General features: G+C 36.9%; 1 protein-coding gene across 1 annotated transcript in view; it reads right to left on the reverse strand.

Annotated features, from left to right (window-relative positions):
• The window catches only part of Pcyt1a (phosphate cytidylyltransferase 1A, choline), a 58,969-nt gene that overhangs the window by 4,104 nt on the left and 27,178 nt on the right, over nucleotides 1-27,687 (reverse strand). Inside the window, exons 3-8 of the mRNA XM_026394144.2 lie at nucleotides 15,283-15,382; nucleotides 5,850-5,966; nucleotides 5,165-5,316; nucleotides 3,079-3,157; nucleotides 2,266-2,408; nucleotides 346-534 (exon numbers count right to left, since the gene is read on the reverse strand). Coding sequence (XP_026249929.1) covers nucleotides 346-534; nucleotides 2,266-2,408; nucleotides 3,079-3,157; nucleotides 5,165-5,316; nucleotides 5,850-5,966; nucleotides 15,283-15,382 — 780 coding nt within the window. The remainder of the gene's footprint in view (nucleotides 1-345; nucleotides 535-2,265; nucleotides 2,409-3,078; nucleotides 3,158-5,164; nucleotides 5,317-5,849; nucleotides 5,967-15,282; nucleotides 15,383-27,687) is intronic.

The following is a 27,687-nucleotide window of genomic DNA, read 5'->3' on the forward strand; positions in this document are numbered from 1 at the left end:
CAGGATCCCATAGCATTTTTTATAGTGAAGGCAGCTTTCTTTTTACTGTTCTTTATTCTTTCCTTTCCTTACACTTAAAACTATAATGTAGAAGTAAGCTGGGCAAGGAGACTTGCTTGTCTTGTCACCAGATTTCAAGATTGAAGGCTGATAAAATTATTTAGGAAAATGTGTAACTTCTTTCTGTAAAGATTTTGAAGAACTATTTGTGGAATAGTTGAAACCCAGATAAAGGGAAACAGATTAGATATGTTCTTAATGTTGAGGTCCCTTTCTGTTCAAGGAATCTTTCCACATTGAAATTCCCTGAATTTCCCCAAATCGTCCAGTGGGAAAGAACCATACCAGTGCTCCTTCCGGACCAAACATTTCCAGGAAACTTCCAATGAATTCTCGGGACTTCTCCTCCCATTTCTGGATAAGGTCAATGCTTTTTTCCTCCACCTTCTGAACAAATTCTTTTGACTTTTCCTCTACATCTCTCACTTTCTTCTTTACTTTGTCAACACGCTCCTGCAAGTGGTATTTCTTCTCCTAGGCAAAGAAATAACTATTTTGAGAAATAATACTCATTCTGACCTTCCCTACCAGAAGAAAAAAAAATAATGGCTCCTATATGCTTTTCAATCTTTAAAATTTACCCTATACTTCTTTAGCACAATAACAGAAAAGATATACTCCTAAGTTTCCAGGACTAAACAAAGAACTAAACTAAATATACATGCAAGGCCCAGTAACAAACAGGCATATAGCCAAAAGAAGTCAGGTTTTTTTTTTTTTTTTAAAGATATAACCAAAACTTATACAGGCTGCAAAACGATCATTGCACAAAATTGCCAAGAATAAGCCAATTATAATAGATTGGAAGTGGAAGTACTAGATCTTTACTTAATGAATTATTTTTCCATCACTGGCTTATTCTGTGATTTTAGATGAGTTGTGTGTTTCATCTTTTAGTATTTAGAGGCCCATTTGCTCATTTGCAAAATGAAGCTGATACTCTTTGGTCCTACCAACTTTCCTAAAGACAAGGGAAAGTGGTATAAATCCTTTGGTAGAAGGGGAGGAATATTGAGTCAAATAAAATTGTATCCTCCTAATTTATAGATCATAAAGAAGAAGGAGAATTGATGAGATGTAGCTCAGTGGTAGAGCATGTGCTTAGGTACACAGGCCCTGGTTTAATAAGAAGAAAAACAAGAAGAAAAGAAAGAGGAGAAGAAAGATAGTATGTTTAGGGTTGTTAATGGGTGTTTTGTTTGTTTTGTTCTGTGGTATTGGCAATGGAACCCAGAGCCTCACATATGCTAGGCAAGTGCTCTACCAATGAGCTACATCCATTGCCCCATAGGATTTTTAAACACTTTGAGTTGTGGGAAAATAAAGATTCTATAACAGATTAATTAATAAGTAGTTAGGGTCCAGTTGTGCAGATAAATTATGTTCAGTTGAAACCATTTCACCTCTTATAGCAGAGCTGGGAGCAGGTGAGGAAGCATGGTCAACTGATAATACAGAAAATATAGTTAGTAGCTTTCTTCTTTTTAAATCAACTTAATTGAGACATATTTTATATACAAAATACATGGTGTTTCTGAAGGGCAAAAAAGATAAACTTAAGCTTTCATAAGTTAAAATTTAAGAGTTGGGCATGGTGGCACATGCCTGTAATCCCAACAGTTTGGGAAGCTAAAGCAGGAGGATCTTGAGTTCAAATCCAGCCTCAGCAATAGTGAGGCACTAAACAACTCAGTGAGACCCTGTCTCTAAATCAAATTCAAAATAGGGCTGGGGATGTGATACAGTGGTCGAGAGCCCCTGAAGTTCAATCCCTGGTACAAAAACAAAACAAAACTTGGGTCCATGTGGGAAAATTACATGCAGAATGTTGTATGTCACTATCTACACAGGGAGAAGATCTATAGTTTTCATTAGATTTTCAAAAGAACATCCAAACAAAAAATAAAAAGGTGAAGAGCAACTATTTTAAATGTATTAATATAAAGAGTGTACTATGTGTTACATATTTTTATTTAATTTGCTGTATGTCCTTATATTAGTATGTTGATATTGAGCCATTAAGGCAGAAGCTGCTTCTTTCTTAGTTTGTGAAAAGGTTAGCATGATGTTTTCTGTAAAATGGCATTCATTAGCTTTGGATTGTGACAATTACAGAAGACTGAAAAGCATGTTCAGCATAGATGAAGTCAGAGACAACATGTGTCCTATAGAGCCAGGGAACTCTGAAATGAGGTTGAAACTCACATTGATAAAGCTGACGTTGAGCTCCTTTGCTGTATAGCCCCTCTGTAGGTTCCGTCGAGCATACACATCATAATCTCGGACAATTCGGGTGATGATATCTGATGTGGAGATACCTTCTGTCCTCTGTGTTGGAGCAAACATGCCTAACTCAAGAACACATACAGACAAACACTATGAAGTTCCGGTATACTAAGAAAGAGGACTAGATGGAAATTGGAAGCAACACTTCTGTCCTTTCCTCAAAAAAGCAGACTCCATTATTACTAAGTGAAATCTAGAGATATTGGCATATAGATGAGGGACTGAATCAAGAGCCAAGCCTAAGAAAAGGAGGAGTTACATGGCCCTAAAATTAAGAAAATTATGGGACTACTTGAACTTGAGATTAAAATTCAGAAATTTAGAGCAAGAATTGATGAATGTCAGTGCTATGTTCACCTTTATCTTTTATCCAAAGTGTGACTTAAAAGAGGATGTTGAATTTCTTTTGTTTTTTGGTACCAGGGATTGAACCCAGGAGCACTTAACCAATGAGCCATATACCCAGCCCTTTTTTGTACTTCATTTAAAGACAGGGTCTCACTGAGTTGCTTAGGGCTTTGCTAAACTGCTGAGGCTGGCTTTGAACTCAAAATCCTCCCGCCTCATCCTCCCAAGCTGCTGGGATTATAGGCATGCACTACCACGCCTGACTAGGATGTTGAATTTCTTAGTGTGCAAATTTTCCTCTGAAAAGTAGTGATGTGGCTGAATCTCTGAAGGCTGAATCTGCTCAAGAACCCATAAAGTGAGGATGTACATCAGCTTACTCACCTGCTTCTTTAATGTGCTTATAAACATCATCACTCCCAGCAGAAGAATAAGGGATATCATCATGGGCTACAAAATCAATCTGAAAATAAGGAACCATCATTTAAAATCCAGAGTAGCTACTATTCAGAGATACCCTGTAAATATTCCTAGGCTTAGAAAAAGGACAATAAGCAGAGGCCAGGCCTCAGATGGGCTTTTTCTTTATTTTTTATTTTTTTTTTTTTTTGCTGATAAATTCTACAATCCATTCACAAACTACCCAACCTAACTATTTATGGATTATAAATAAAAAATTAGCCAGTTTCTTTTCTAGCTGCTTTCCATGTTCTACTAGAAGTGTCACCTCTCTCTGTACACCAATCACCATCCTGTGGTCAGTGGGGAGGAGGATTTTTTGGTGAGCTAGTTAATGGGTAGAGTTTTAGAAAAAAGGAAATTTTCCTATCCTCCTGAGTCTACAAGGATTGTCAAAAATAAGGGTTTCTAATAGAGGTCACTTCTTTGTCAACTGGCTTCTCTCTCAGTTCATGAAAAATGAAGAAATATAAAAATAGCAACCAAGAGCCTTTTACTGGAATAAATATATTTGTACTACTGAGAAATGCAAAACCCAGAGCTATAAAAGAACTTTTAGGTCTCAGGATCTATCATTTTACTACTGTCAATACCCTTTGCAAGAGTAGAAAAAAATTAATGACAATGGGATCAATAATCCTTTTGAGACCCGTGCTAAACTTCACTTATTTATTCCTTCCTGAATAGGCCTGAATAATGTAATTACCATGTTGCTATACTAAACTCCCAGAAGCCACTACCATGTGAAGCATGTTCATCAGGACTCTCAGCTAACATCTCAATTACCCATGAACAACTTGTAAGGAGTCCAGAGGCAGCAAAGTAAAGGATGGAGGGCAAAAAACCCTCATGATTGAGATACACTAAAAAGGAGAAAATGGAACTTGGAAGTTTCCCTAACCCCATACTTCCACCTGGGCTTGCTCATCATCTTTGTTGCCACTGGCTGTTAGGTTTTAATACAGGAAAACTAGAACTATAAAAGGTCTGTCTTAATCCCATCTATTTCTAATAAATACCTCTTGCCCCAGACCTACCCAAGTATTGCTTTAGGAGCACTTTAGCTACTTTTGTTCTTTCCTGTTTCACTGAATAATTCACCTGCTATATTATGCATACTCCTGTAGAGAACTGACAATATATTTTCTGGTTCCTCCAGGTTGAGGGCCTCCAATCTAGCCTGATAAATCCTTCTAATCTTTTACAGCCATCCTTTCGTAGGAAACCTGTTGCTTTAATACAGGATAATGTAAAAGGAGGTATGGGATTTTATAACTCATTACATGAGATAAAATGAGAAACATCCCTGATTTTTGATCCCACACAATTTCTAGCTCAAAATCAAAGACCTGAAACTAAATTTAAGTGAACCTGAGAGAAGTCTATATAAATCTGTCTTATTTCCTGGAATGTGAACCTCTTGAGAGCTTAGCTGGGGTTATAGGTATTTTGAAGAGTTTGGTATGCTATAAGGGCAGATACACCCACAGTGGTGGTAGATGAGGACATCACATAACTGAAGAGTACAATTACAGCCCTACTAATGGTATAACCTTGAGCAGGTTTATTTGGTTCTCAGGACCTTGTTTCTTTTTTTTTCTTTTTGTATTTTTATTATTTTTTAGTTACAGGTGTACACAATAGCTTTATTTTTTATTTTATGAAGTGCTGAGGATTGAACCCAATGCCTCATGCATGCTAGGCAAATGCTCTACCTCTGAGCCACAACCCCAACCCAGGACCTTGTTTCTTATATATAAAGGGGAAATAATAACCACCCTACAAGACTGTTGTGGGGAACAAAATGGAATATAATGATTATAAAAGTGCTTATAAATCATCAAGCCCCATATAAATGTCAGGGATGAATACTATTGTTAGTAATATTACTAACAATGTAAAACTTACACAGAAGGTGCAAGTAAAATAGGGCTAGTGGAAAACTAGCGCAAGTGCCTTGAAAGTGGAGGGCATTCTGGAACAAGGAATGGAAATGTGCCCCATTTCTTACCCGGTGTTCTGCCAGGAACTCAGGTGTCAGGGTCCAAGGGGCATTCCTTACTACCTCATCCACATAGCGACAGTGCTGCACTGCATCATAGCGCTCATTCTCATTCATCACCGTGAAGCCTTTAAAGTTGTGTGTTAGCTCATCACTGCAGACTGGGTCATAGCATCATAAAGTTGTAAGCCAAGGTTCCCTTTGCTTAACCCTCCTAAGCCACCAACCTCTCCCACCTTTTCCCACTTCCTAGCACTGCAACCATCTGGGTAGCAGTGCTTTTCCTAATATCATGCTCATGCTTTGGAGAAGAGGGTACAGCCTGTGTATTTCTGCATCAATCAAGTTCTTAAATATGTCTCCCTGTTTTATTTGTATAAGACCAGACTGGCCCACCATTGTACTTCACTGATTAAAAGAAATGATAAGCTGAAATCTAGAGCAAATGCTGTTCTTAAGTAGGCAACTGAGGTCAGTATTGCTCCCATGACTACAGAAACTCAACTAAAAACAGTGAGATAAATACTGGACATCTCAAGTTGATGAGAGTCTCACAGACTTCATGTTTTAGAGAGGCTGTATTATATTCTTTATTTAAAAACTGAAAAAAGGTCTAATGTACATAAAAGAAAGCAAATAAGATTACTATGATTTTCTGAACAGCATCTAAAGTGATCATCAAGTGTTTTCTTACCTCCCACAATGAGGTATGTATTAGGGAAAAGGTTCTTTGCTTGCATCAGAGCCCGGGCATGACCAGAGTGAAATAAGTCGAATATTCCATCTGCATAGACTCTCACAGGCCGCTCACCTGAATCCAAATAAAAGAATCATCACAAAAATACATTTACTCAATATCTCCTATTTGATGAATGAAATTGGTATTCTGTGACCATTCCTCTCTGCATAACCCTCTCTTTTAAGTGTTCTCTGAGTATTCACCCTGATTTGGTGGGTAAATTGGAGCTGTGAGAAACAATATCAATGAATCCTTTCTTAAACCAACTCAGATGCTCCTCTTGCCCACTTCAAGTGTTTCCCCAGTCTTCTGGCATCTCAGTTTCCTAAGACTTAACCCTAAGTCTTTGATAAACACAGGATGTTATACTAGTCATGTGGTTCAGAAGGTGTTGAATTAGTCTGAGGATAACTAGCAAGAGTTAGCCATTCTTTACCAAGTAGCTGTTGATCAGGTAAACCTTACAATCCTTGATTTGTAACCGTTGTTTCCAGCATGTTAGTAAGAGCAACACCTGTCATTCTCAAATTTCCCCCCATTACAAATTAGATGAATGCAATACTACTGGAAAAATTAACCAGATGTCCTTCTTTAGGCAGAAAAAAGCTGGGTTTCCATTTATTGTCTTTTTTGAATCAGCTACTTGATTATTTAACATAAAACAGAACAGACAGAAAAAGATTTTAGAAGAGTAACAAGCGGTCAAATTAAGACTACCAAACTTCATAGTCTAAATTGCAACAGTTTGTTCCACCTAAAAGTCCCTTTCTAAAGGCCTTATATTGTTTATAACTAATACTCTGCAAAGAGTAACATTATTCTAGGGTAAAAAGAACACAAGGGCTGGGCACAGTGGCACCTGCCTATAATCCCAGAGTCTTGGGAGGCTGAGGCAGGAGTGTCAGGTCGATGCCGGTGACTTAGGAACAAAGCACCAAGCAGCCAGTGCCCACAAAAGAACCACCAATCAGGCGCTAATGGAACCTCTTTGTCAATCACCGGGGTCTCCTGGCCAATCCTGGATCTTAGCCAGCTCCCCTGACCACCCCAGCAGGACAAGGGACTCTAAAAGCCCCTTTTCCTGTACCAAGCCCTCCTCTTCTGCCCTAAGCCTATAAAAATTCTAGTCCGGTCCAGCCCCAAGCATGCTTCTTCTCAGACCCTCTTCTTACCTGCTCTGTCAGTATAAGATAGTTCCTCCTGGGAGCGAAATCTCAAAAAAGCCTCAATCACAGGCCTTTTTAAATCTGCCTCCTTTTGGCCGCTGTGGTTGCCTGACCTTACAAGGAGGATCATGAGTTCAAAGCCAGCCTCAGCAAAAGCAAGGCACTAAGCATCTCAGTAAGATCCTGTCTCTAAATAAAATACAAAATAAGGCTGGAATGTGGCTCAGTGGTCGAGTACCCCTGAGTTCAATCCCTGGTACCAAAAAAAAAAAGAACACAAGGGTGGAAAGATTTAGATTTCTAAAGAAGTCTATCTCTGTTCTGTCTCTTAAACAAAACTTGCTTTCTATGCTTGCATTGGCATTTCTCAGATGTTTAATCCCCCAACAATGGGGGAAACAAGGACAGAACCCAATCCTGATTTCCAAGACTGGTATTAGATGGGGGTGGGATCATCTAAGCTCCTTTGTACCTCACATCTGAAGAGAGCCTTTTCTGTCTCTTTTTTTCTTTTTGGAGGACGATACTGGGCACCTGTCAGCTAGTTAAATGCAAGCTGTGGCTTTGGTGACTCCTAATTACTTGTCCTGCAGGTCAGGCATATTGGGTTCTTCCAAAGCCATTCTCGCTGTCCTATCCAGACATGGGGAGTATCTGGCATCAGTAGACAGCCATCCTAAATATGTTTTGCCTTTGGTTATGCATAGATGAACAAAGGGGTGAAACAACTATGAGATTCTGGACAAGGCTACTCCCCAGTGAATCTCAAAGTTTCTCTTCCAGCCTCCTCTTCTTACAGTCCAAGGGGTATCCCACTGTGACTGGTCAATCGTGGTACTGAGCAAACACCCCAGTAACACATGTACTCTCTTGGGCTCCTTCCTCTAGATCACTCCCCTCCCCTTACTGATCAGACCCAGCCATTGATAGAAGAGCCATTTTACGTGGAGTGGTTTGTAAGGTATAGCCTGGGTTCCCTTTGTTTGCATATAAGCCTTTATAAACCTGTAGGGATTCTCCCCATTGTTATTTCTGTGCTCCTGTGTGCCTCCCTAGCTTCTTTGGCTGCAAAAAGCGAGACTCAAATCCACACCCTTTTCAATTTACCCTTGGCTTAGATTCCTCAGGGGAAAAGATGTTAAGCATCTAACAACCATTAGATGTCCTCCTTAACCTCTGAGTGTTCTTCTAGCCCACAAAGCAGAGGAACATACCCCACTGTAGGTCAGGTTGTTTTTTTTTTCCTCATAGGTCATCACATTTGGAAGTTTAACAGTGGCAGGAGGGAATCAGTCATGGCTGCTAAGTCTGAACCCCCCAAGTCTTTGACATACACCAAGCAGAGACCCTTGTTTATTCTTGCTGGTGAGACAGCAATAAATCCAGCAGAACCAGGTAGTGAGAGTGGGTTTTTCTGACCTTCAGAAGCTCATTTAGAGAGATGTCCCTAATAAAACGGACGGACAGTTTTCTGTGGCATAGGACATGAGTTCTGTTTTATGTCACTCAGATGGGAGCTTCATTCTCAACAGTTATGCCAGGTTCACCACTAGCCTGCACACTAAACACTGGGATAAGTTTGATCCACAGACGCTCAAGAAAAAGCACCTCATTTTCTTCTGCTGTCAGGCCTGGGAGATGATCTAATCATAGATAGAAAAAGGAGATGTCGTATAATTTTCTGCATCCAAACCTGGCCTGATTACCAACTGGGGGAATGTCCAAAGAAACATAAACTCTAGCACCACAACTTAAGGGACTGATTTTATAAAACAGAAAATAAATGGTTAAAGTGCCCTCCCTATATATTAGGTTTTGCCTTTTAAGCTTTTTGGCTTTCTGTCAGATGTCTCTCTCTCCAAGAATTGCATCTGAAATGTAAGCTACAGAGGCAATTATCCAAAACCAGTTTAGAGACCAAAAAGATGTCACTTTTAAATTCAAGTCACTGTGGGACCTAAATGGCTATCTTATCTGTTCTTGCACTCTACCATCCTGTACCAAGTTCCTCCCTAAACACTACAGCACAGGGAGGAAAATGGAATGATCTCATATATAAGTCTTCTTTACCTTTAGAATATATAATTTTTTAAGCACTCTACCACTGAGCTACAACCCCAGCCCTGGCCTTCCCTAAAGTTATATCATAATGTAAAAGTTTAATAGGCTCTATTTTAATTTCTAACAGGTTAAATCTAATAGAGGCTTAAATAAACATTTGTAGCATTGTCTCCTATCTGAAAATCTACCTGCAAAAAGCTACAAGATCTTTGTTTCCTGCCTGTGTTATGTATGTGTGCACACCTCTGTATTGTATTGTTGTGTCTACATATGTGCTTGTGTCTATATACATGTACATGGTATCAAAATTGACATATAGATATGTGAGTACTTCATAAATTAAAATTTACATGAGAAATGGGTCTAAATATCTTTTAGTTCATAGGACTTAAAAAAAGGAAGTTCAATTTAAATTAGGTAAACAGAGTAAAGATGTCCTTAAAATGACTAACTTACAAGTTTTTCTAGGTGATTAAGACAATTAACAGAGTGTTCGTTTCTATAAATATCTAGAATGTAATATACATTGCTTCTATGAATTTTCTTCAACAGGGAAGAGATGGCCAATACTGTTAACTACACTTGTCTGATATCTTGGTTTCTACAGTTAAAAATAAGTAAATTATATTTAGCATAAATGGGATTAATCTTCATAAATGTATTTGAGAGATGAGATATCTGATCAATTTACAAAGTTAAAATGCTAAAACATCAACTGCTAAATATATCATCAAGTACTCTTAACTTCTTTAATTCCATAAAGTAATATTTAAATGTCAAATGTGTTTTCATAAATTGGCAAATGGGAAAAGGCTTAAGATTTCTTTGTTTTCACTAAAAACAAGATTACTAAGAATTAAGATTCTATCAGGTGTAATTTTATATACCAAAGTACAAGAGGTTTCAGTTGTATTTCAATTGAAGTAGTGTAAAAAAAGCAAACGTATTTCAACTTATTAAAATGGTGTCATTTATCTAAATTCAGAAATTTCATGAGGATTGTTTCAGAATGTAAATTTAATAAGGGGTCAACAACTAGGAGAGAGAGATAAGAAAGTTCTAGGTATGGAAATATATTTTAATATGGAAAGTAGAAGAAAAAAAGAAATGTTTCTGAATAAGAAAGTCTTTGTATGGTAAAGTAAAAAGTTGTAGAATGTCTAAGTAAGTTGAACAAGGTTTGTGGAGGGTAAGTCTCAAAGAGTTTATGTATGACTAAGTTGGCTATAATTAGCACAATCAATTAAAAGTTAATTTGAGTTTTTTCCTAAGGTCAAATATTAATGTACTGATATAAACCAAAGTGTAACCTCTATGTGTTAAAGTAACAAGGATTTGTTAAAACATTAATCTGTTCTAATCCAACAAAATAATTTCTTTTATCTATTAAGTTTTATTATTTAGTGAAACTATCTTAAAGGAATTGGGATTTGTAAAACTCTGGTTAAACAACTTTAATTTTAGAGTATTACACTACAGATTCTAAATTGATATTTAAAAGTTAAACTCGGTTAACGTAAGAACATCAGTATAATTGTGACACTGTTACTGGTCTCTTTGTATACTAATGTAGTCATATCTTCCAAGTATACAAATCTTTAAAATATAAGGCTTAGAAGAGCATTTTACAAAGCTGGTGCTCTTCAAACTAAAGTTTGAAGTAAAGGTTTGGGATTATAAAAATGATGTTTCTTGGTTCATAATATTATACAAACTAAATATTTTTTTACTCTTGTTAATTTCATTTTGTATTTTCCTTGTAAACTTTATAACTATTGTCTGTGCTTTGCAGACATACAACTTCTAATATAACAGCCCAAGTCAATTTGAGATAACAGGCCATTACCCATAGAACAGACAGGATATAAGGCTAACTGACCCCAATTTAATGGAAGGGATAAATAACTGTAAAGTTATAGAATTTGGTTAAAACCCAGTACTCCTACTTTAAGACTGGTAAAACTGGTTTGCTAGATGTTTAAAACCAAAACTTGGAGACTAAAGTTAAGGAAGTAAAAGGACCAAAAAAGAAAATAGCCAATATTTGGCTCTTGCCTTCTGAGGTCAGCTTGAACCCAGGGAATGAAGGACTTCTCCATGGGGCTTTGCAACTCTGGGCCACATGACTTCCCGATCGATGGGGTCAAGGGGACCCCACAGAAGAGAAAGCCAACTAGTGCATATGCTGCAAAAAGGAGGGTCATTGGAGAAGAAAACATTCCTGATGTTTCCAAGGGAAACCACTACATGGTCAGCAAGACCTTGAACTATCTTGGCAGATGGTACTAGAGAAGGTAAGAGGCTTCTCCCAAGTTCCCAAGAGTGAACCCCAAAGGAAACTCAGATGACTCTTAATATATAGGAACAACTTCAATTTGACCAGCTTGGTCTTAAACACCTGACAAGAGAGTTATAACCAAAGTACAGTCATACTTGGATATTTAAAAGGAAAGACAATAGTTCTTTTTTTTTTTTTTAGTTGTAGTTGGACACAATATCTTTATGTTATTTATCTTTATGTGGTGCTGAGGATCAAACCCAGGGCCTTACATGTGCTAGGCAAGTGCTCTTTGGCTGAGCCACAACCCCAGTTCCAAGACAATAGTTCTTTTAAAGTAACTTAAGATGTATACTTGTGTCAGACCCATCAAAAGTAAGTAAAGCTAGAGGCTATAAAAGAAAAATTCTTAGGAGTGCTTGATAATTATCTAAAGAGACTATCAGAAGCTTTTTTTAGTTAATTTAAAACCTACCAATCTTCCCAGGCAGACTTAATCTGTGTTTGCTAGTATGATTATCTAGCCCTAAGTGACAGAAATAAAGGGATTTCTACTGAACACAAAGGTTATGCCAACAGAAAGGTATTTTTCAAAAGATGACATTAGATATCTTAATTATATCTTGTGGTGGCATCTGTGATATTATAAAAACTAAGTTGCCAGGTACGTGGCCCACACCTATAATCCCAGAAGCTCTGGAGTCTGAGGCAGGAGGATCACGAGTTCAAAGCCAGTCTCAGCAAAAGTGAGGCGCTAAGCAACTCAGTGGGACCCTATCTCTAAATAAAATACAAAATATGGCTGGGGATGTGGCTCAGTGGTCCAGTGCCCCCAAGTTCAATACTCAGTTCCAAAAAAAAGAAAGAAAGAAAGACTAAGTGGTGTGATTTACATTCCTAAATTTACATTCCCAAATAGAGCCTATGTCCTCACCAGTCTTGTCATAGGAACAACTTCTTAGGCTCTTGCACCTGCTGGTGGAAAAACTACTGGTTTCTATCATCATCATCATCATCATCATATTCATTGCTTTTGTATCAATCTTATTCCAGTACTCATGTCTTCTTGTTTCTCACATACAGCACCCACTTCCCAGATAATTTTACAACCTGTTCTTTTCAAGCCAGACTTTCACCATGGACCCTTCAACCAACCCGAAACATATCTAAAAGGGAAACCTGAACTGCTTGCCCCATGTCACCCCCTCTCAGCCTGAAGCAGCCAGAGCCATCAGTGCCCAATTTCTCTTACAGCGGTAAGAGTTTCCTTAATCAGAGGGGAAAATGAGACAAGGGTAAAGGACAGGTAGTCAATGTAGATAATAAATGATTGGGTTGGAAAGATGGAGGCTAATTATCAAAGAAAAGGAAAAGGGATGCTAACACCTCTGTATAACACTTCCCCACTCAATGTTTTGGGTTGGGTGGAGGGAAGGATCGCACTTTCCAACACAAACAACTGCCCCTTGGAGTTACTCTTTCCAGCCTTTGGGCAGGTATGCAGGAAAGAAAGGGGTCTATAAAAAAGCTATATACTCCCACTCCCATGGACGTCAGCTCTGGGTCTCTTTCTGCAGAGAAGTCTATCTCTGTTCTGTCTCTTAAATAAAACTTGCTTTCTCTGCTTGCTTCGGCATTTCTTGGGTATTTAATCTTCAACACTGGGGGAACAAGGACTTGATCCTGATTTCCAAGACTGATATCATTATCACATCTGAATATGAACCCTGAACTCTCTGTTGGCATTTTGAAATTTGACCTGCCACTATTACACCATGTTACATAGAGCCTGTGGTTATCCCCGTTTTTATTTACCCTGTCCCCATTTGCCTGCCTATTACTCAAGTAATGGATGCCAAACTCAAACATCACTTCATGAATCAGAAGGGATATGGTCAACATGAGCTATATCTAAATACTTTTGCAAAAGAAAAGTATTCTCTGGAACTAGCCTCTTTTTTTATGGACCCCCCCTGCAAAACCATAATCCATACAGCCAATCCATACAAGCATCTTGGACTGGTACTGTTCATAATTGTTTCTATTTGAATTTCACTACTCCTCAGTTATAACAGAGAACAAAGAAGCAAAACTAAAAAGTAATCTCAAATATTATATATATGTAAGGGGACAAATAGATGATGGTGGTGGGAACATAAGGTTAAGAGAATAATTCTATAAAATGAATTCACTGTACTGACTCTCCACATGCTTTCTTTGCCAAAAAGCAATCTGCCTGCAGCCCTGCCTGGCCTGGGGGGACAGGAAATGTCACATTTTTCAACAAACTGAGGCAGGGGGTGGAAAGCCTGGCAGTCAGTGTAGGTAATGAATGATGGGGGTTGAGAAGATGAGAGCTGGTTATCAAAGAAAAGACAATAGGCTGCTAACACCTAGCCTCTGGATCATACTTCCGAGCACAAGGAGTTACTAGGGATTACCCTCTGTGCTGCTCCTTTCTGTCCTTTAGAGAAGAAAAAGAGAAGATGGGGGAATTCTGGGGTCTATAAAAAAATAGACCACAGGCACCCAGATCTGGACCTCTGTCTACTTCTGTCTCTTTCTTAAATAAAATTTGCTTTCTGTGCTTGCCTTGGTGTTTGTCAGGTGTTTAATCTTCAACACCAGGGGACAAGGGCCCAATCCTGATCTCCAAGACTGGAATCGTATGTACACAGGATATATTTGTAGCATATAATGGCCTCTTATTCCCTTGTCTATGTCCAGCTCTGCATTTACAGAGTAGAGAGGGCATTTACCATAGTTATTAGAAGAAATAGAAAAGGATTAGAAAAAAGAAATAATTTACAGAATAGTAAGGATTTATTCATAAAAAGTGCTCATGGAAGTTTCTATTCATAAAAAGTGCTCATGGAAGTTTCTATTTATGAAGATCCCTAAAACCAATTGCCTCAAATATAAAGAATATCCAGACCACATATTAATAATTTATGTGGCTGGGCTGGGGCTCTAGTCCCATGGCAGAGCACTTGCCTAGAATGTATGAGGCATTGGGTTCAATCCTTAGCACAACATAAAAACAAATAAAACAAAGGCATGCTGTCCATCTTCAACTACCAAAAAAAAAAAAATTATTAAAACAAAATTTATGTGGCTAAAAATTATTAAACACTGATATAAATTAAGCCTACAAATAAAGAATATGAGCTTTGAAAATAATAAAGCACGTCTTTCCAGGAGTGGTGGTGCACACCTGTAATCCCAGTGACTCAGAAGGCAGAGACAGGAGGATTGCAAGTTTGAAACTAGCCTCCTAATTTAGCAAGATGCTCAGCAACTTAGTGGGACCCTGTTTTAAAACAAAAAATTTTAAAAAGGACTGAGGATGTGGTTCAGTGGTAAAGCCCCCTGGATTCAAGCCCCAGTACCAAAAGGGGGGGGAAAACTGGAAAATTATAATACCACTAAGAATAAAATTAAGTGATAAATATCTCCCAACTTGGGAGATATTTATCACTTAATTTTACTTATTATTAGACAAGATCATGGGGCTGTGGTGTAGCTCAGTAGGCAGAGCATTTGCCTTGCATGTGCAAAGCTGTGGATTCGAGTCTCAGGACCATAAATTATCCCAATTCAAACTAATAACTTTTTGTTCATGCTTCATTATATTTTCACAGCTGTGACAACAGGCCAAGAAACAAGTGCATAAAAATAAGGAAAATAATAAGATTTTATAGCATGGAGTTACCCTCCCAAATTGAACACTGAGGAACCCCTCAGTACTAATGGAGGAACCCCTCCATTAGTAGCCTTTAGAAGTAAACTTAGGGAAGTATATAGAAAGTAGGTATGTATTTGATATATACAACAGAATGTTTAAAACTATAGTAAAACAACAAAATAATTAGTATCTACTTACAAGGAGTTCCTTTGCTGGCTTCTTCCATAGTTACCCTGACATAGGGCTTACTAAAGTCGACTTCAATTTCATCAGAAAAAGGAGCTGGCTGCCGTAAGCCCTTAAGAGGAGAATTAAGGAAAAAAAAGTTAAAATTCAATGGTACACATTGAAATACTAAAAAATTACAGCTTTAAAGAACAATTAGGCCAGGTATGGTGGCACATGTCTATCCCAGTGACTCAAGAGGCCCTAACAGCAGGAAGATCACAAGTTCCAAGCTAGCCTTGGTAACTTAACAAGACCCTGTCTCAAAATAAAAAAGATAAAAAGGGCTGGGTTGTAGCTCAGTGGTAAAGTGCTCTGGATTCAATGCCTAGTACTGAAAAAAAAAAATCAGTTATTCAATGTAATGTAACAAAAATTCCTCTAAAACTTTATAACATAAAGAAGAAGCAGGGTGCATTATTTCAAAGTGACAAATGAAAACTGCAACCTTTTATGAAGTGGGTACATCACGGCATGAAAAAGAAATGCCTTGCTGGTGATTTCAGGGTAAAACTGAGTGATCCAATTGGGAACCTAAGCACAACCCAAACTATCTGGGTCTAAAATGATGGCTCTTGCTCCTCTGCAGCAAGATAGAACAGGCAACCCTGTACCGTGTGACAAAACTACCAAGGTACTGAGTGATTTTCATACTACTTCAGCTAGACACCTGGAAAGGCAAACAGCTCCTGGGTACTATATTTAGTATAATTATCACTGTATAATGCTTTGTACTATAATTATGTTTTAATGTTCATAACAGCTCTTAAGGCAAGTAATGCTACAGTAGAATTCTTAATTTAAAGATGAGGGAAACAGGGCTGGGGTTGTGGCTCAGTGACAGAGCACTTTGTCTAGCATGTGTGAGGTACTGGGTTCGATTCTCAGCACCATGTAAAAACAAATAAATAAATAAAATAAATAAAGGAATTGTGTCCTTCTATAACTAAAAAATGTTAAAAATAAATAAATAAAGATGAGGGAAATAAAGTTCAGAGAAGTTTGTATGAACTGAATGCAGTTACCCAGAGGCAAAATTAAATTAAGAATGCAAGTATAGCTGGGCATGGTGGCACACATCTATAATCCCAGTGGCTTGGGAGGCTAAAGTAGGAAGATTGCAGGTTTGAAGCCAGGGTCTCAGCAACTTAGAGAAGCTATAAGCAACCTATTGAGATCCTATCTCAAAATAAAAAATAAAAAAGGCTGGGGATGTAACTTAGTGGTTAGGCACCCCTGGGTTCAATCCCTAATACCAAGTAAGTATGCTCATTTCTCTGTATGTGACTTTGTTTGAGAATTTTTGTTAAATTTATTCCTAAGATTTTATTCCATTTGATACTATAGTGATGGAATTATTTATTTTCTTTTTAGGCTGTTTCTTGATAGTATACAGAAATATAGTTGATTTGTATGTATTTGTGTAATTGTATCAATTAGTCTATTTCTATGTCCTGTGATGCTGCTAACCTCAATTATTAGTTTTAGTAGTAGTTGTTGTTTATAGATTTCTTAGGATTTTCTAATCTGAGAACAGGTTGTCTATAAATATAGTTTTACTTACTCCTTTCTAATCTGGATATGTTTTCTTTCTTTCTTTTTTCTTTTTATGGTGCTGGGGATCAAACCTAGGACCTCACACATGCTAGACAAATACTGTACTGAGTCACATCTCCAGTCCTATTTTCTTCTTTTTATTACCCTCATTGCAGTTAGAGTAAGTACAACATTGAGTAGAAATGGAAAGGGCAAATATTCTTGCCTTCTTCCTAGTATCAGGGGGAAAGCATGCAAATTTCAATATTAAGTATGATGCTAGTTACAGGTTTTTTATAAATGTTCTTCATTAGGATGAGAAATCTCCCTTCTTTGTACAGTTTCTTGGAGAGTTTTTATAATGAACAAGTGCTGGATTTTGTTAATTATATTTTCTTCACCTATTGTAGTAATCATACTTTGGTTTTCCTTTATTTATTAATTATGGTATATTATATGAATTGACTTCAGAATATTAAACCAATCTTGCATTTCTAAGCTAAATCCCTGTTAGTCATGCTAAATAAACTTTCTATATGTTCCTGGATTCAATTTGCTAATAATATGATTAAGAATTTTTGCATCTAAGTTTGTGAGAAATTTTTAACTTTAGTTTTCTTATGATGTTTTTCTCTGGCTTTGATATCTGGTCTCACACAATGAGCTGGAAATTATTCTGTTTTCTTCTATGTTCTGAAAGTATCTGTGTAGGATTGGTATTATTTCTTCCTTAAATGCCTGATAGAATTCACGAATGAAGCCATCTGGGCCTGAACTTGTCTTTGTGGGAAGGTGTGTTTTGTTTTCCTTTTGTAGAGTTGGGGCCTGAATCTGGAGTCTCCAGCTCTACCATGGAGCTATGCCCCCTAGTCCATGGTGGGAAATTTTTAATGACCAATTCAATGTTCTTACTTGATATAGCTCTGTTAAAATTTTCTATTTCATCTTAGCTCATTTTGGTAATTTGTCTCTTTCTAGGAATTTATCTATTTCATCTAAATTATCAAATATTTTAGCATATAGTTGTTCATAACGTTCCCTTATAATTCTTTTACTTCTATAGAACTGTAGTGATGTATACTTAGAATTTTAAATTCTAAACAGATCATATCATGATTGAACTAAATTCAAAGGCTGGAAAGATATTAGAGAAAACAGTTTATCTTCTAGAAAAAAGTTAATACACAAAAAATGATCAATAGTAACTTGTTTCTGAAATTCACAAAATAATACACATTTTATGATTCCTTCTATAAGAAGGTTAAAATAGGGAAAACTAATCTTTGGTGGTAAACAAATAAATTTGGCAGAAAAGGGTGCTGACCAGTAGGGAGTGTAAAGAAGTCTTTGGGGAGGATATAAATTAGCGGTTACTTGGGCTGAGACGGCTAGGAGAAATGGTGCATAATGCTAATGGCCATAGGGGTTTTCTTTGGCGTGATAAAGATATTCTAAAATAGATTATGATGATGTTTCCAAAATTTCATTGATATTAAACCACCTAATTATATACACTTTTAAGTGTATACATAAGTTATAATGGTATATGAATTATAACTCAATATAGCATATATGTGGAAAAATAGAAAAATTATGCTTATAAACAACAGTGCAGGTGGATAAAAGATCAGTCCTACTGTATCTCTAAAAGTTAATATTAATGGTGTGTTTGAACAGATTGTTAAATATTTGGGAATTTTTGTGGGCTAGTTGTTATACAGAGGTAACTTGAAAACAAGTCACAAAAATTAGCAAATTCACCTGGAATGGTGCATGTCTATAATCCCAGGGGCTCGGGAGGCTGAAGCAGAAGGATCACCAAGTTCAAAGCCAGCCTCTGCAACTTAGTGAGGCCCTGAACAATTCAACAAGACATTATCTCAAAATAAATAATAAAAAGGGCTGGGGATGTGGCTCAGTGGTAAAGCACCCCCTGGGTTCGATCTCAGGGACCAAAAAATAAAATAAAGAAAGAAAAAACACATGTTGTCACTTAAGAAAGAGGTAAGTTTATAAAAACTGAATATTTGAACTAAGGAAAATAAGAATGTGGTACCATCATCAGGAATAAAGGATTTTTTTTTTAAAAAAAGGAGTTGATTTCTTTTTTTTTTATTTTTTTTATTTATTTTTTATTGGTCGTTCATAACATTACATAGTTCTTAATACATCATATTACATGGTTTGATTCAAGTGGATTATGAACTCCCGCTTTTACCCCGTATACAAATTGCTGTATCACATCAGTTACCCTTCCATTGATTGACATATTGCCTTTCTAGTGTCTGATGTATTCTGCTGTCTGTCCTATTCTCTACTATCCCCCCTCCCCTCCCCTCCCCTCCCCTCCCCTTTTCTCTCTCTACCCCTTCTACTGTAAATCATTTCTTCCATTTGTATTATCTTGTCTTACCCCTCCTTTCCTCTTATATGACATTTTGTATAACCCTGAGGATCGCCTTCCATTTCCATGCAATTTCCCTTCTCACTCCCTTTCCCTCCCACCTCTCATCCCTGTTTAATGTAAATATTCTTCTCAAGCTCTTCGTCCCTACCCTGTCCTTGTTTACTCCCCTTATATCAAAGGAGTCATTTGGTATTTGTTTTTTAAAGATTGACTAGCTTCACTTAGCATAATCTGCTCTAATGCCATCCATTTCCCTCCAAATTCTATGATTTTGTCATTTTTTAATGCAGAGTAATACTCCATAGTGTATAAATGCCACATTTTTTTTATCCATTCATCTATTGAAGGGCATCTAGGCTGGTTCCACAGTCTTGCTATCGTGAATTGAGCTGCTATGAACATCGATGTTGCAGTGTCCCTGTAGCATGCTCTTGTTAGGGCTTTAGGGAATAGACCGAGAAGGGGAATAGCTGGGTCAAATGGTGGTTCCATTCCCAGCTTTCCGAGAAATCTCCATACTGCTTTCCAAATTGGCTGCACCAATTTGCAGTCCCACCAGCAATGAACAAGAGTGCCCTTTTCCCCGCATCCTCTCCAGCACTTATTGTTGTTTGACTTCCTAATGGCTGCCAGTCTTACTGGAGTGAGATGGTATCTTAGGGCAGTTTTGATTTGCATTTCTCTGACTGCTAGAGATGGTGAGAATTTTTTCATGTACTTGTTGATTGATTGTATGTCCTCCTCTGAGAAGTGTCTGTTCAGGTCCTTGGCCCATTTATTGATTGGGTTATTTGTTATCTTATTGTCTAATTTTTTGAGTTCTTTGTATATTCTGGTTATTAGGGCTCTATCTGAAGTGTGTGGAGTAAAGATTTGTTCCCAGGATGTAGGCTCCGTGTTTATCTCTCTTATTGTTTCTTTTGCTGAGAAAAAAACTTTTTAGTTTGAGTAAGTCCCATTTGTTGATTCTATTTGTTAACTCTAGCGCTATGGGTGTCCTATTGAGGAATTTGGAGCCCGATCCCACAGCGTGTAGATCATAACCAACTTTTTCTTCTATCAGATGCCGTGTCTCTGATTTAATATCAAGCTCCTTGATCCATTTTGAGTTAACTTTTGTGCACGGCGAGAGATAGGGATTCAGATTCATTTTGGTGCAAATGGATTTCCAGTTTTCCCAGCACCATTTGTTGAAGATGCTATCTTTCCTCCATTGCATGCTTTTAGCCCCTTTATCAAATATAAGATAGTTGTAGTTTTGTGGATTGGTTACTGTGTCCTCTATTCTGTACCATTGGTCCACCCGCCTGTTTTGATACCAGTACCATGCTGTTTTTGTTACTATTGCTCTGTAGTATAGTTTGAAGTCTGGTATCGCTATACCGCCTGATTCACACTTCCTGCTTAGTATTGTTTTTGCTATTCTGGGTCTTTTATTATTCCATATGAATTTCATGATTCTTTTATCTATTTCTACAAGATATGCTGTTGGGATTTTGATTGGCATTGCATTGAACTTATAGAGAACTTTTGGTAATATCGCCATTTTGATGATGTTAGTTCTGCCTATCCATGAGCAGGGTATATTTTTCCATCTTCTAAGGTCTTCTTCTATGTCTTTCTTTAGGGTTCTGTAATTTTCATTGTATAAATCTTTCACCTCTTTTGTTAGGTTGATCCCAAGTATTTTATTTTTTTGGGGGATATTGTGAATGGAGTAGTTGTCCTCATTTCCGTTTCAGAGGATTTGTCGCTGATATACAGGAATGCCTTTGATTTATGCGTGTTGATCTTATATCCTGCCACTTTGCTGAATTCATTTATTAGCTCTAAAAGCTTCTTTGTAGACCCTTTTGGGTCTGCTAGGTATAGAATCATATCATCTGCAAATAGTGATAATTTAAGTTCTTCTTTTCCTATTTTTATGCCTTTAATTTCTTTTGTCTGTCTAATTGCTCTGGCCAGTGTTTCGAGGACTATGTTGAACAGAAGTGGTGAGAGAGGGCATCCCTGTCTTGTACCAGATCTTAGAGGGAATGCCTTCAATTTTTCTCCATTCAGAATGATGCTGGCCTGTGGCTTATCATAGATTGCTTTCACAATGTTGAGGTATGATCCTGTTATCCCTAATTTTTCTAGCGTTTTGAACATAAAGGGATGCTGTACTTTGTCGAATGCTTTTTCTGCATCTATTGAGATGATCATATGGTTCTTATTTTTAAGTCTATTGATGTGGTGAATAACATTTATTGATTTCCGTATATTAAACCAGCCTTGCATCCCAGGGATGAATCCTACTTGATCATGATGTATAATTTTTTTGATATGTATTTGAATCCGATTCGCCAGAATTTTATTGAGGATTTTTGCGTCAAGGTTCATTAGAGATATTGGTCTGTAGTTTTCCTTCTTTGAAGTGTCTTTGTCTGGTTTCGGAATCAGGGTGATGTTGGCCTCGTAGAATGAATTTGGAAGTTCTCCCTCTTTTTCTATTTCCTGAAATAGCTTGAAAAGTATTGGTGTTAGTTCCTCTTTAAAGGTTTTGTAAAACTCTGCTGTATACCCATCCGGTCCTGGGCTTTTCTTAGTTGGTAGTCTTTTGATGGTTTCTTCTATTTCCTCTATTGTTATTGGTCTGTTTAGGTTGTCTATATCCTCCTGGCTCAATCTGGGCAGATCATAAGACTCAAGGAATTTATCTATGCCTTCACTATCTTCTATTTTATTGGAGTATAAGGATTCAAAGTAATTTCTGATTATCTTCTGTATTTCTGAAGTGTCTGTTGTGATATTGCCTTTTTCATCCCGTATGCTAGTAATTTGGGTTCTCTCTCTTCTTCTCTCCGTTAGCATGGCTAAGGGTCTGTCAATTTTATTTATTTTTTCAAAGAACCAGCTTTTAGTTTTGTCAATTTTTTCAATTGTTTCTTTTGTTTCAATTTCATTAATTTCAGCTCTGATTTTAATTATTTCTTGCCTTCTACTTCTTTTGCTGTTGTTTTGCTCTTCTTTTTCTAGGATTTTGAGATGAAGTATGAGATCATTTATTTGTTGGTTTTTTCTTTTTTTGAGGAATGAACTCCAAGCAATGAATTTTCCTCTTAGAACTGCTTTCAATGTGTCCCATAGATTCCGATATGTTGTGTCTGTGTTTTCATTTAACTCTAGGAATTTTTTAATTTCCTCCTTGATGTCTTCTAAAACCCATTGATCACTCAGCAAGCTATTGTTCATTCTCCAGGTGATGCTTGATTTTTCCTTTCTTCTTTTATCATTGATTTTCAGTTTCATTCCATTATGATCAGATAAGATGCATGGTATTATCTCTACCCCTTTGTATTGTCTAAGAGTTGCCCTGTGACATAGTATATGGTCTATTTTTGAGAAGGTTCCATGTGCTGCTGAGAAAAAAGTGTAGCTACTTGATGTTGGGTGGTATAGTCTATATATGTCAATTAAGTCTAGGTTGTTAATTGTGTTATTGAGTTCTATAGTTTCCTTATTTAACTTTTGTTTGGAAGATCTGTCCAGTGGTGAGAGAGGTGTGTTGAAGTCTCCCATGATTATTGTATGGTGGTCTATTAGACTCTTGAACTTGAGAAGAGTTTGCTTGATGAACACAGCTGCACCATTATTTGGGGCATATATATTTATGATTGTTATGTCTTGTTGGTGTATGGTTCCCTTGAGCAGTATGAAGTGTCCTTCTATATCCCTTTTGATTAGCTTTGGCTTGAAATCTATTTTATTAGATATGAGTATGGACACTCCTGCTTGTTTCCGAGGTCCATATGAGTGATATGATTTTTCCCAACCTTTCACCTTCAGTCTATGTATATCTTTTCCTATCAAATGCGTCTCCTGTAGACAGCATATTGTTGGGTCTTGTTTTTTGATCCATTCTACTAGCCTGTGTCTCTTAATTGGTGAGTTTAAGCCATTAACATTTAGGGTTATTATTGAGATATGGTTTGTTCTTCTATCCATATTTGTTTATTGATGTTACTAAACCTGATTTGTTATCCTCTTTGACTACTTTCCCCCCTTTACTGTCCTACCTCCCATTGTTGGTTTTCAATGTTATTTTCCATTTCCTCTTCCTGTAATGTTTTGCCAAGGATTTTTTGAAGAGATGGTTTTCTAGCTGCGAATTCTTTTAACTTTTGTTTATTGTGGAAGGTTTTAATTTCATCTTCTAACCTGAAGCTTAATTTCGCCGGATACACGATTCTTGGTTGGAGCCCATTGTCTTTCAGTGTTTGAAATATGTTATTCCAGGATCTTCTAGCTTTCAGAGTCTGTGTTGAGAGATCAGCTGTTATCCTGATTGGTTTACCCCTGAATGTAATCTGCTTTCTTTCTCTTGCAGCTTTTAAAATTCTCTCCTTATTCTGTATGTTGGACATCTTCATTATAATGTGTCTAGGTGTGGATCTCTTATGATTTTGCACATTCGGCGTCCTGTAGGCTTCTAGGATTTGGGATTCTGTCTCATTCTTCAATTCTGGGAAGTTTTCTCGTATTATTTCACTGAATAGACAGTTTATTCCTTTGGAATGGAGCTCTGTGCCTTCCTGTATCCCAATGACTCTTAAATTTGGTCTTTTGATATTGTCCCATAATTCTTGGATGTTCTGCTCATGGTTTCTTAGCAGACTTGCTGAGCTGTCTATGTTCTTTTCCAGTTGAAATACTTTGTCTTCATTGTCTGATGTTCTCTCTTCTAAGTGATCTACTCTGCTGGTAGTATTCTCAATTGAGTTTTTAAGTTGGTTTATTGTTTCCTGCATTTCTAGAATTAGGAGTTGATTTCTAAATAACAAATTCATTTTGAGATTGAGATAATACTTAATCATCAAAGAAATGTCAAAAAGACAGGTGTTGACACTAATAAAGATAAGTAGTAAAGATGAAAAAATAAGATAAAATCTTTAAGAGAGGGCAGAGGATTAGCAATGATGGTGGAATGTGATGGACATCATTATCCAAAGTACATGTATGAAGACATTATTTGGTGTAAACATACTTTATATACAACCAGAGATATGAAAAATTGTGCTTTATATGTGTAATATGAATTGTAATGCATTCCGCTGCCATTTATCTTTAAAAAATCAATTTAAAAAGGCAGCTAAATAGCTATAATCTAAAGCAGTGTGCTACTGAATAATCTTTGCCCTAAAATTTTCTCATTACATAAATAAGCATTATTGGGTAAGACATATTGTCTAATAAAATATATATAATAGAATTCTAAAAAAAAATCTTTAAGAGAAAAAAATGTAAAAAACTAATAGGTGAAGAAAAAAATTCTAAGTGTTCATACTAGAGGGTTGGGAGAGCCAGAAGTTGTCAGAAGAGCTCAAGGAGAACTCTAATAAAAGGAATGTCAAAGAGACCAATGAATAATTTCAAAGACAGGGATTACTCTAATTGTTAAATATTCCAAGGAGATTAAAGTCTTTAAATCTGGAGATTCAAATAGTTATTAGTAACCTTCTAGAATATAACTAGTAAAAGAACACCAGTGCCTCTAAGAAAACTGGAAACAATAGATTAGTTAAAATCACTTATTAAAGATATGTGGCTATAAAGGGAATGAGAAAAACAGAGAGGATACCGAATAAGGGCAGAAGAATCAACTGGAAGTTTTTTAAAAAGTTGAAATCTATACATGTCTAACATGAAGCAGAAGAAACCAAAGTGATTGAAAATCCCAGAGGGAGTAAAAATGGATACTTTAGGAAGCAGGAATCTAGAAGAATGGCAGGGAATGGCCACAAGGACAGCAGGGAGAAGGTGTTAACCCAAGAAATACAAAGCATTTTTCCTTTTTTTTTTTTTTTTTTTTAATTCTGTGGTGCTGGGGATGGAACCCTGTACATGCAAGGATGGGCCTGTACATGCAAGCCAAGCACTCTACCAATTGTTATATCTCCAGCCCACGAAGGATTACATTTTTCTAAAAGCAGAAGAAAGAAAAGACAATAAAAGGATAATGTTGGATGAAAGGAAGGAAGATGTAGAAACTTTTGTCTGATACTCTCATTTTTCTCAGTGCAGTAAAGCGGGGAATGAAGTAACCTGTGATGAACAGGGAAGCTAGAATAAGATTGAAAGCTTGAAGAAAGGAGACGAATAGCTGTTGTGAGCAATGTACAAAGCATCAGCAAATGATTAGTGGAACTACTGAGCACTATATTTATCCAAGATCAAACTAGAAACTTTAATCTTTAGAAGGCCAAGTTAATAGATCCAGGAAGAAAAATTAAAAATTAACAGAAACTACAAAAGATCTAGGATTCGGCCCTGATGAATGGAAGGGAGAATAGGGAAGTGAAAAATTAAAGAGACAAAAGAGGTATAGACATTTCTCCAGAAAATATATACAAATGACCAGCAGTACAAGAAAGGAAGCTTAACAACATGACTCATCAGGAAAATCCAAAATAAAACCACAATGAGATACCACTTCACACCTACCAGGATGTTATGATATATAAGCACAAAGAGAGACAAAACAGTATTGCCAAGGAGGAAAAATACCTTCATACTTTGCAACTATGAATGTAAAATGGTGCACAGCTTTGGAAAACAGTGCAAGATATTTAATGCAGAATTACCACATGACCCAGTAAACACCTAAGAGAGCTGAAAATATATATTTAATTTGTATATGAAAAAGTTCATAGCAGCATTATTCACAATAGCTAGGAAAAAGAAACCCTCCAAATGTTCATCAACTAATGAATGTCTAAACAAAATGGTGTTTCCATACAATAGAATATCATTCACCTATAAAAGAGAACCAATCAAGTCTTGACATACATTACCTTATAAACACTATGCTAAATGAAGCCAGACACATAATATATGCTTTCATTCATAATATAAGCGATTAGCTTCTAAATGCTACATAAAGTTTCAAAATCTGTGCATCTAAAAACCATAATTTATAATAATGACAATTAACATCCCCCCAAATTATGAATGATCTCTGAATACAATATTGCTTCCATAACAACATTTTTCTGACTATGTTCACACACAATATTTCACTATTCTCAAAATTCCAATTAAAGAGAGGGATTCTGGTGTTCTATAAATAGGGAATAGAACACAAATAACATGAGCCTAGAACTTGGTTATTGTAGGGGTTCTGTGTTTGGGATTGGGGATCTTGATAACTTCATGGCTATGGCATGCCTGGTGCCTGGGAAAGTTTTTGTGCAAAGGTATAGGATGCCCGGCTGTTATGGTAATGCTTAGACCTTAATCTTAGGCACATAACTCCTGGGAATAAAGGAACTTGCTTACTTGATAACTACAATGTTTCACACCAAGCTCCCAGTGCTGCAGGATCTGCCAGCCTAACAGTAACTTCAGACAATGGACTTTCTTGAGAACTGCAGGAAGCTCCTAACATTGTATATTATAACTAGGAAATGTAACTGGAAAATAAGCAACCTTAATGATCCTCTAAACAATAATGTAGTCATGGTACTAATGACCTAATGTAACCTACTGGTATAAATAAATGTGGTTGCTTGGACAAGAAGCCACTCTGCCACCTTCCCTACCTCTGCACCTTGTCTCTGTGTCTACTCTTTATTATTATTATCCTTTGTACTTGGTATTGACATGCCACTACTCTTTCTACCCTCCAAGGATTCTTTAATATTTTTTAGCAAAAAGTTTCCAAAATCCACAAAGACACATTTCCCTTTCACCCAGACATTCTGCACAAATAGTGACAGGTCTTTCTGGGATCCAAATTTATTTTAGCAATTACAGGGAAAAGAGGAAGAACATGTGTATTGAAAGAGTGGGGATAAAAGTGGAACAGAAAGATTCCATCTCCTGGGTATCTGTTTATAAAAGGAAAAGAAGCAGAGTGCTGTGGTAAATGCCTGTAATCCCAGAAACTTGGGAGGCTGAGGTGGGATGATTGCAATTAACCCACCTCAGCAACTTTTCAAGGCCCTAAACAACTTAGTGAGACACTATCTCAAAATAAAAAATAAAAGGGGGCTAGGGATATAGCTCAGTGGTAAAGCACTCCTGAACCAATCCCCAGTACCAAAAGAAAAGAAACACAATAATTTTCCAACACGTAGTGCCATTTCAGTGAATATAAACAAAAAGCTCATCTATCTGAATACCATTTGAGCGTCTCATAAGCCTGTATCTGATTAAACTCTCTTCCTTCTAAAACTGCTATTTTCTCCCCAGTCTTATCTTAGTGAGAAGCACCTCATTTATACAATCTACCTAAGACTGAAACCTAAGAGTCATCTTTAACACTTCTCAATTTCTGCAGTCCCATAACATCAAAGAATTGTCTAAATTGCTTCTCAAGGACTTTCAAAATTTCTCTCATAATTGAGGCCCGCATCATCTCCAACCTGGTTTATTACAACAATCTAACAAATAGT

The sequence above is a fragment of the Urocitellus parryii genome, chromosome 2, assembly GCF_045843805.1.
Source record: "Urocitellus parryii isolate mUroPar1 chromosome 2, mUroPar1.hap1, whole genome shotgun sequence".
NCBI lineage: Eukaryota > Metazoa > Chordata > Mammalia > Rodentia > Sciuridae > Urocitellus > Urocitellus parryii.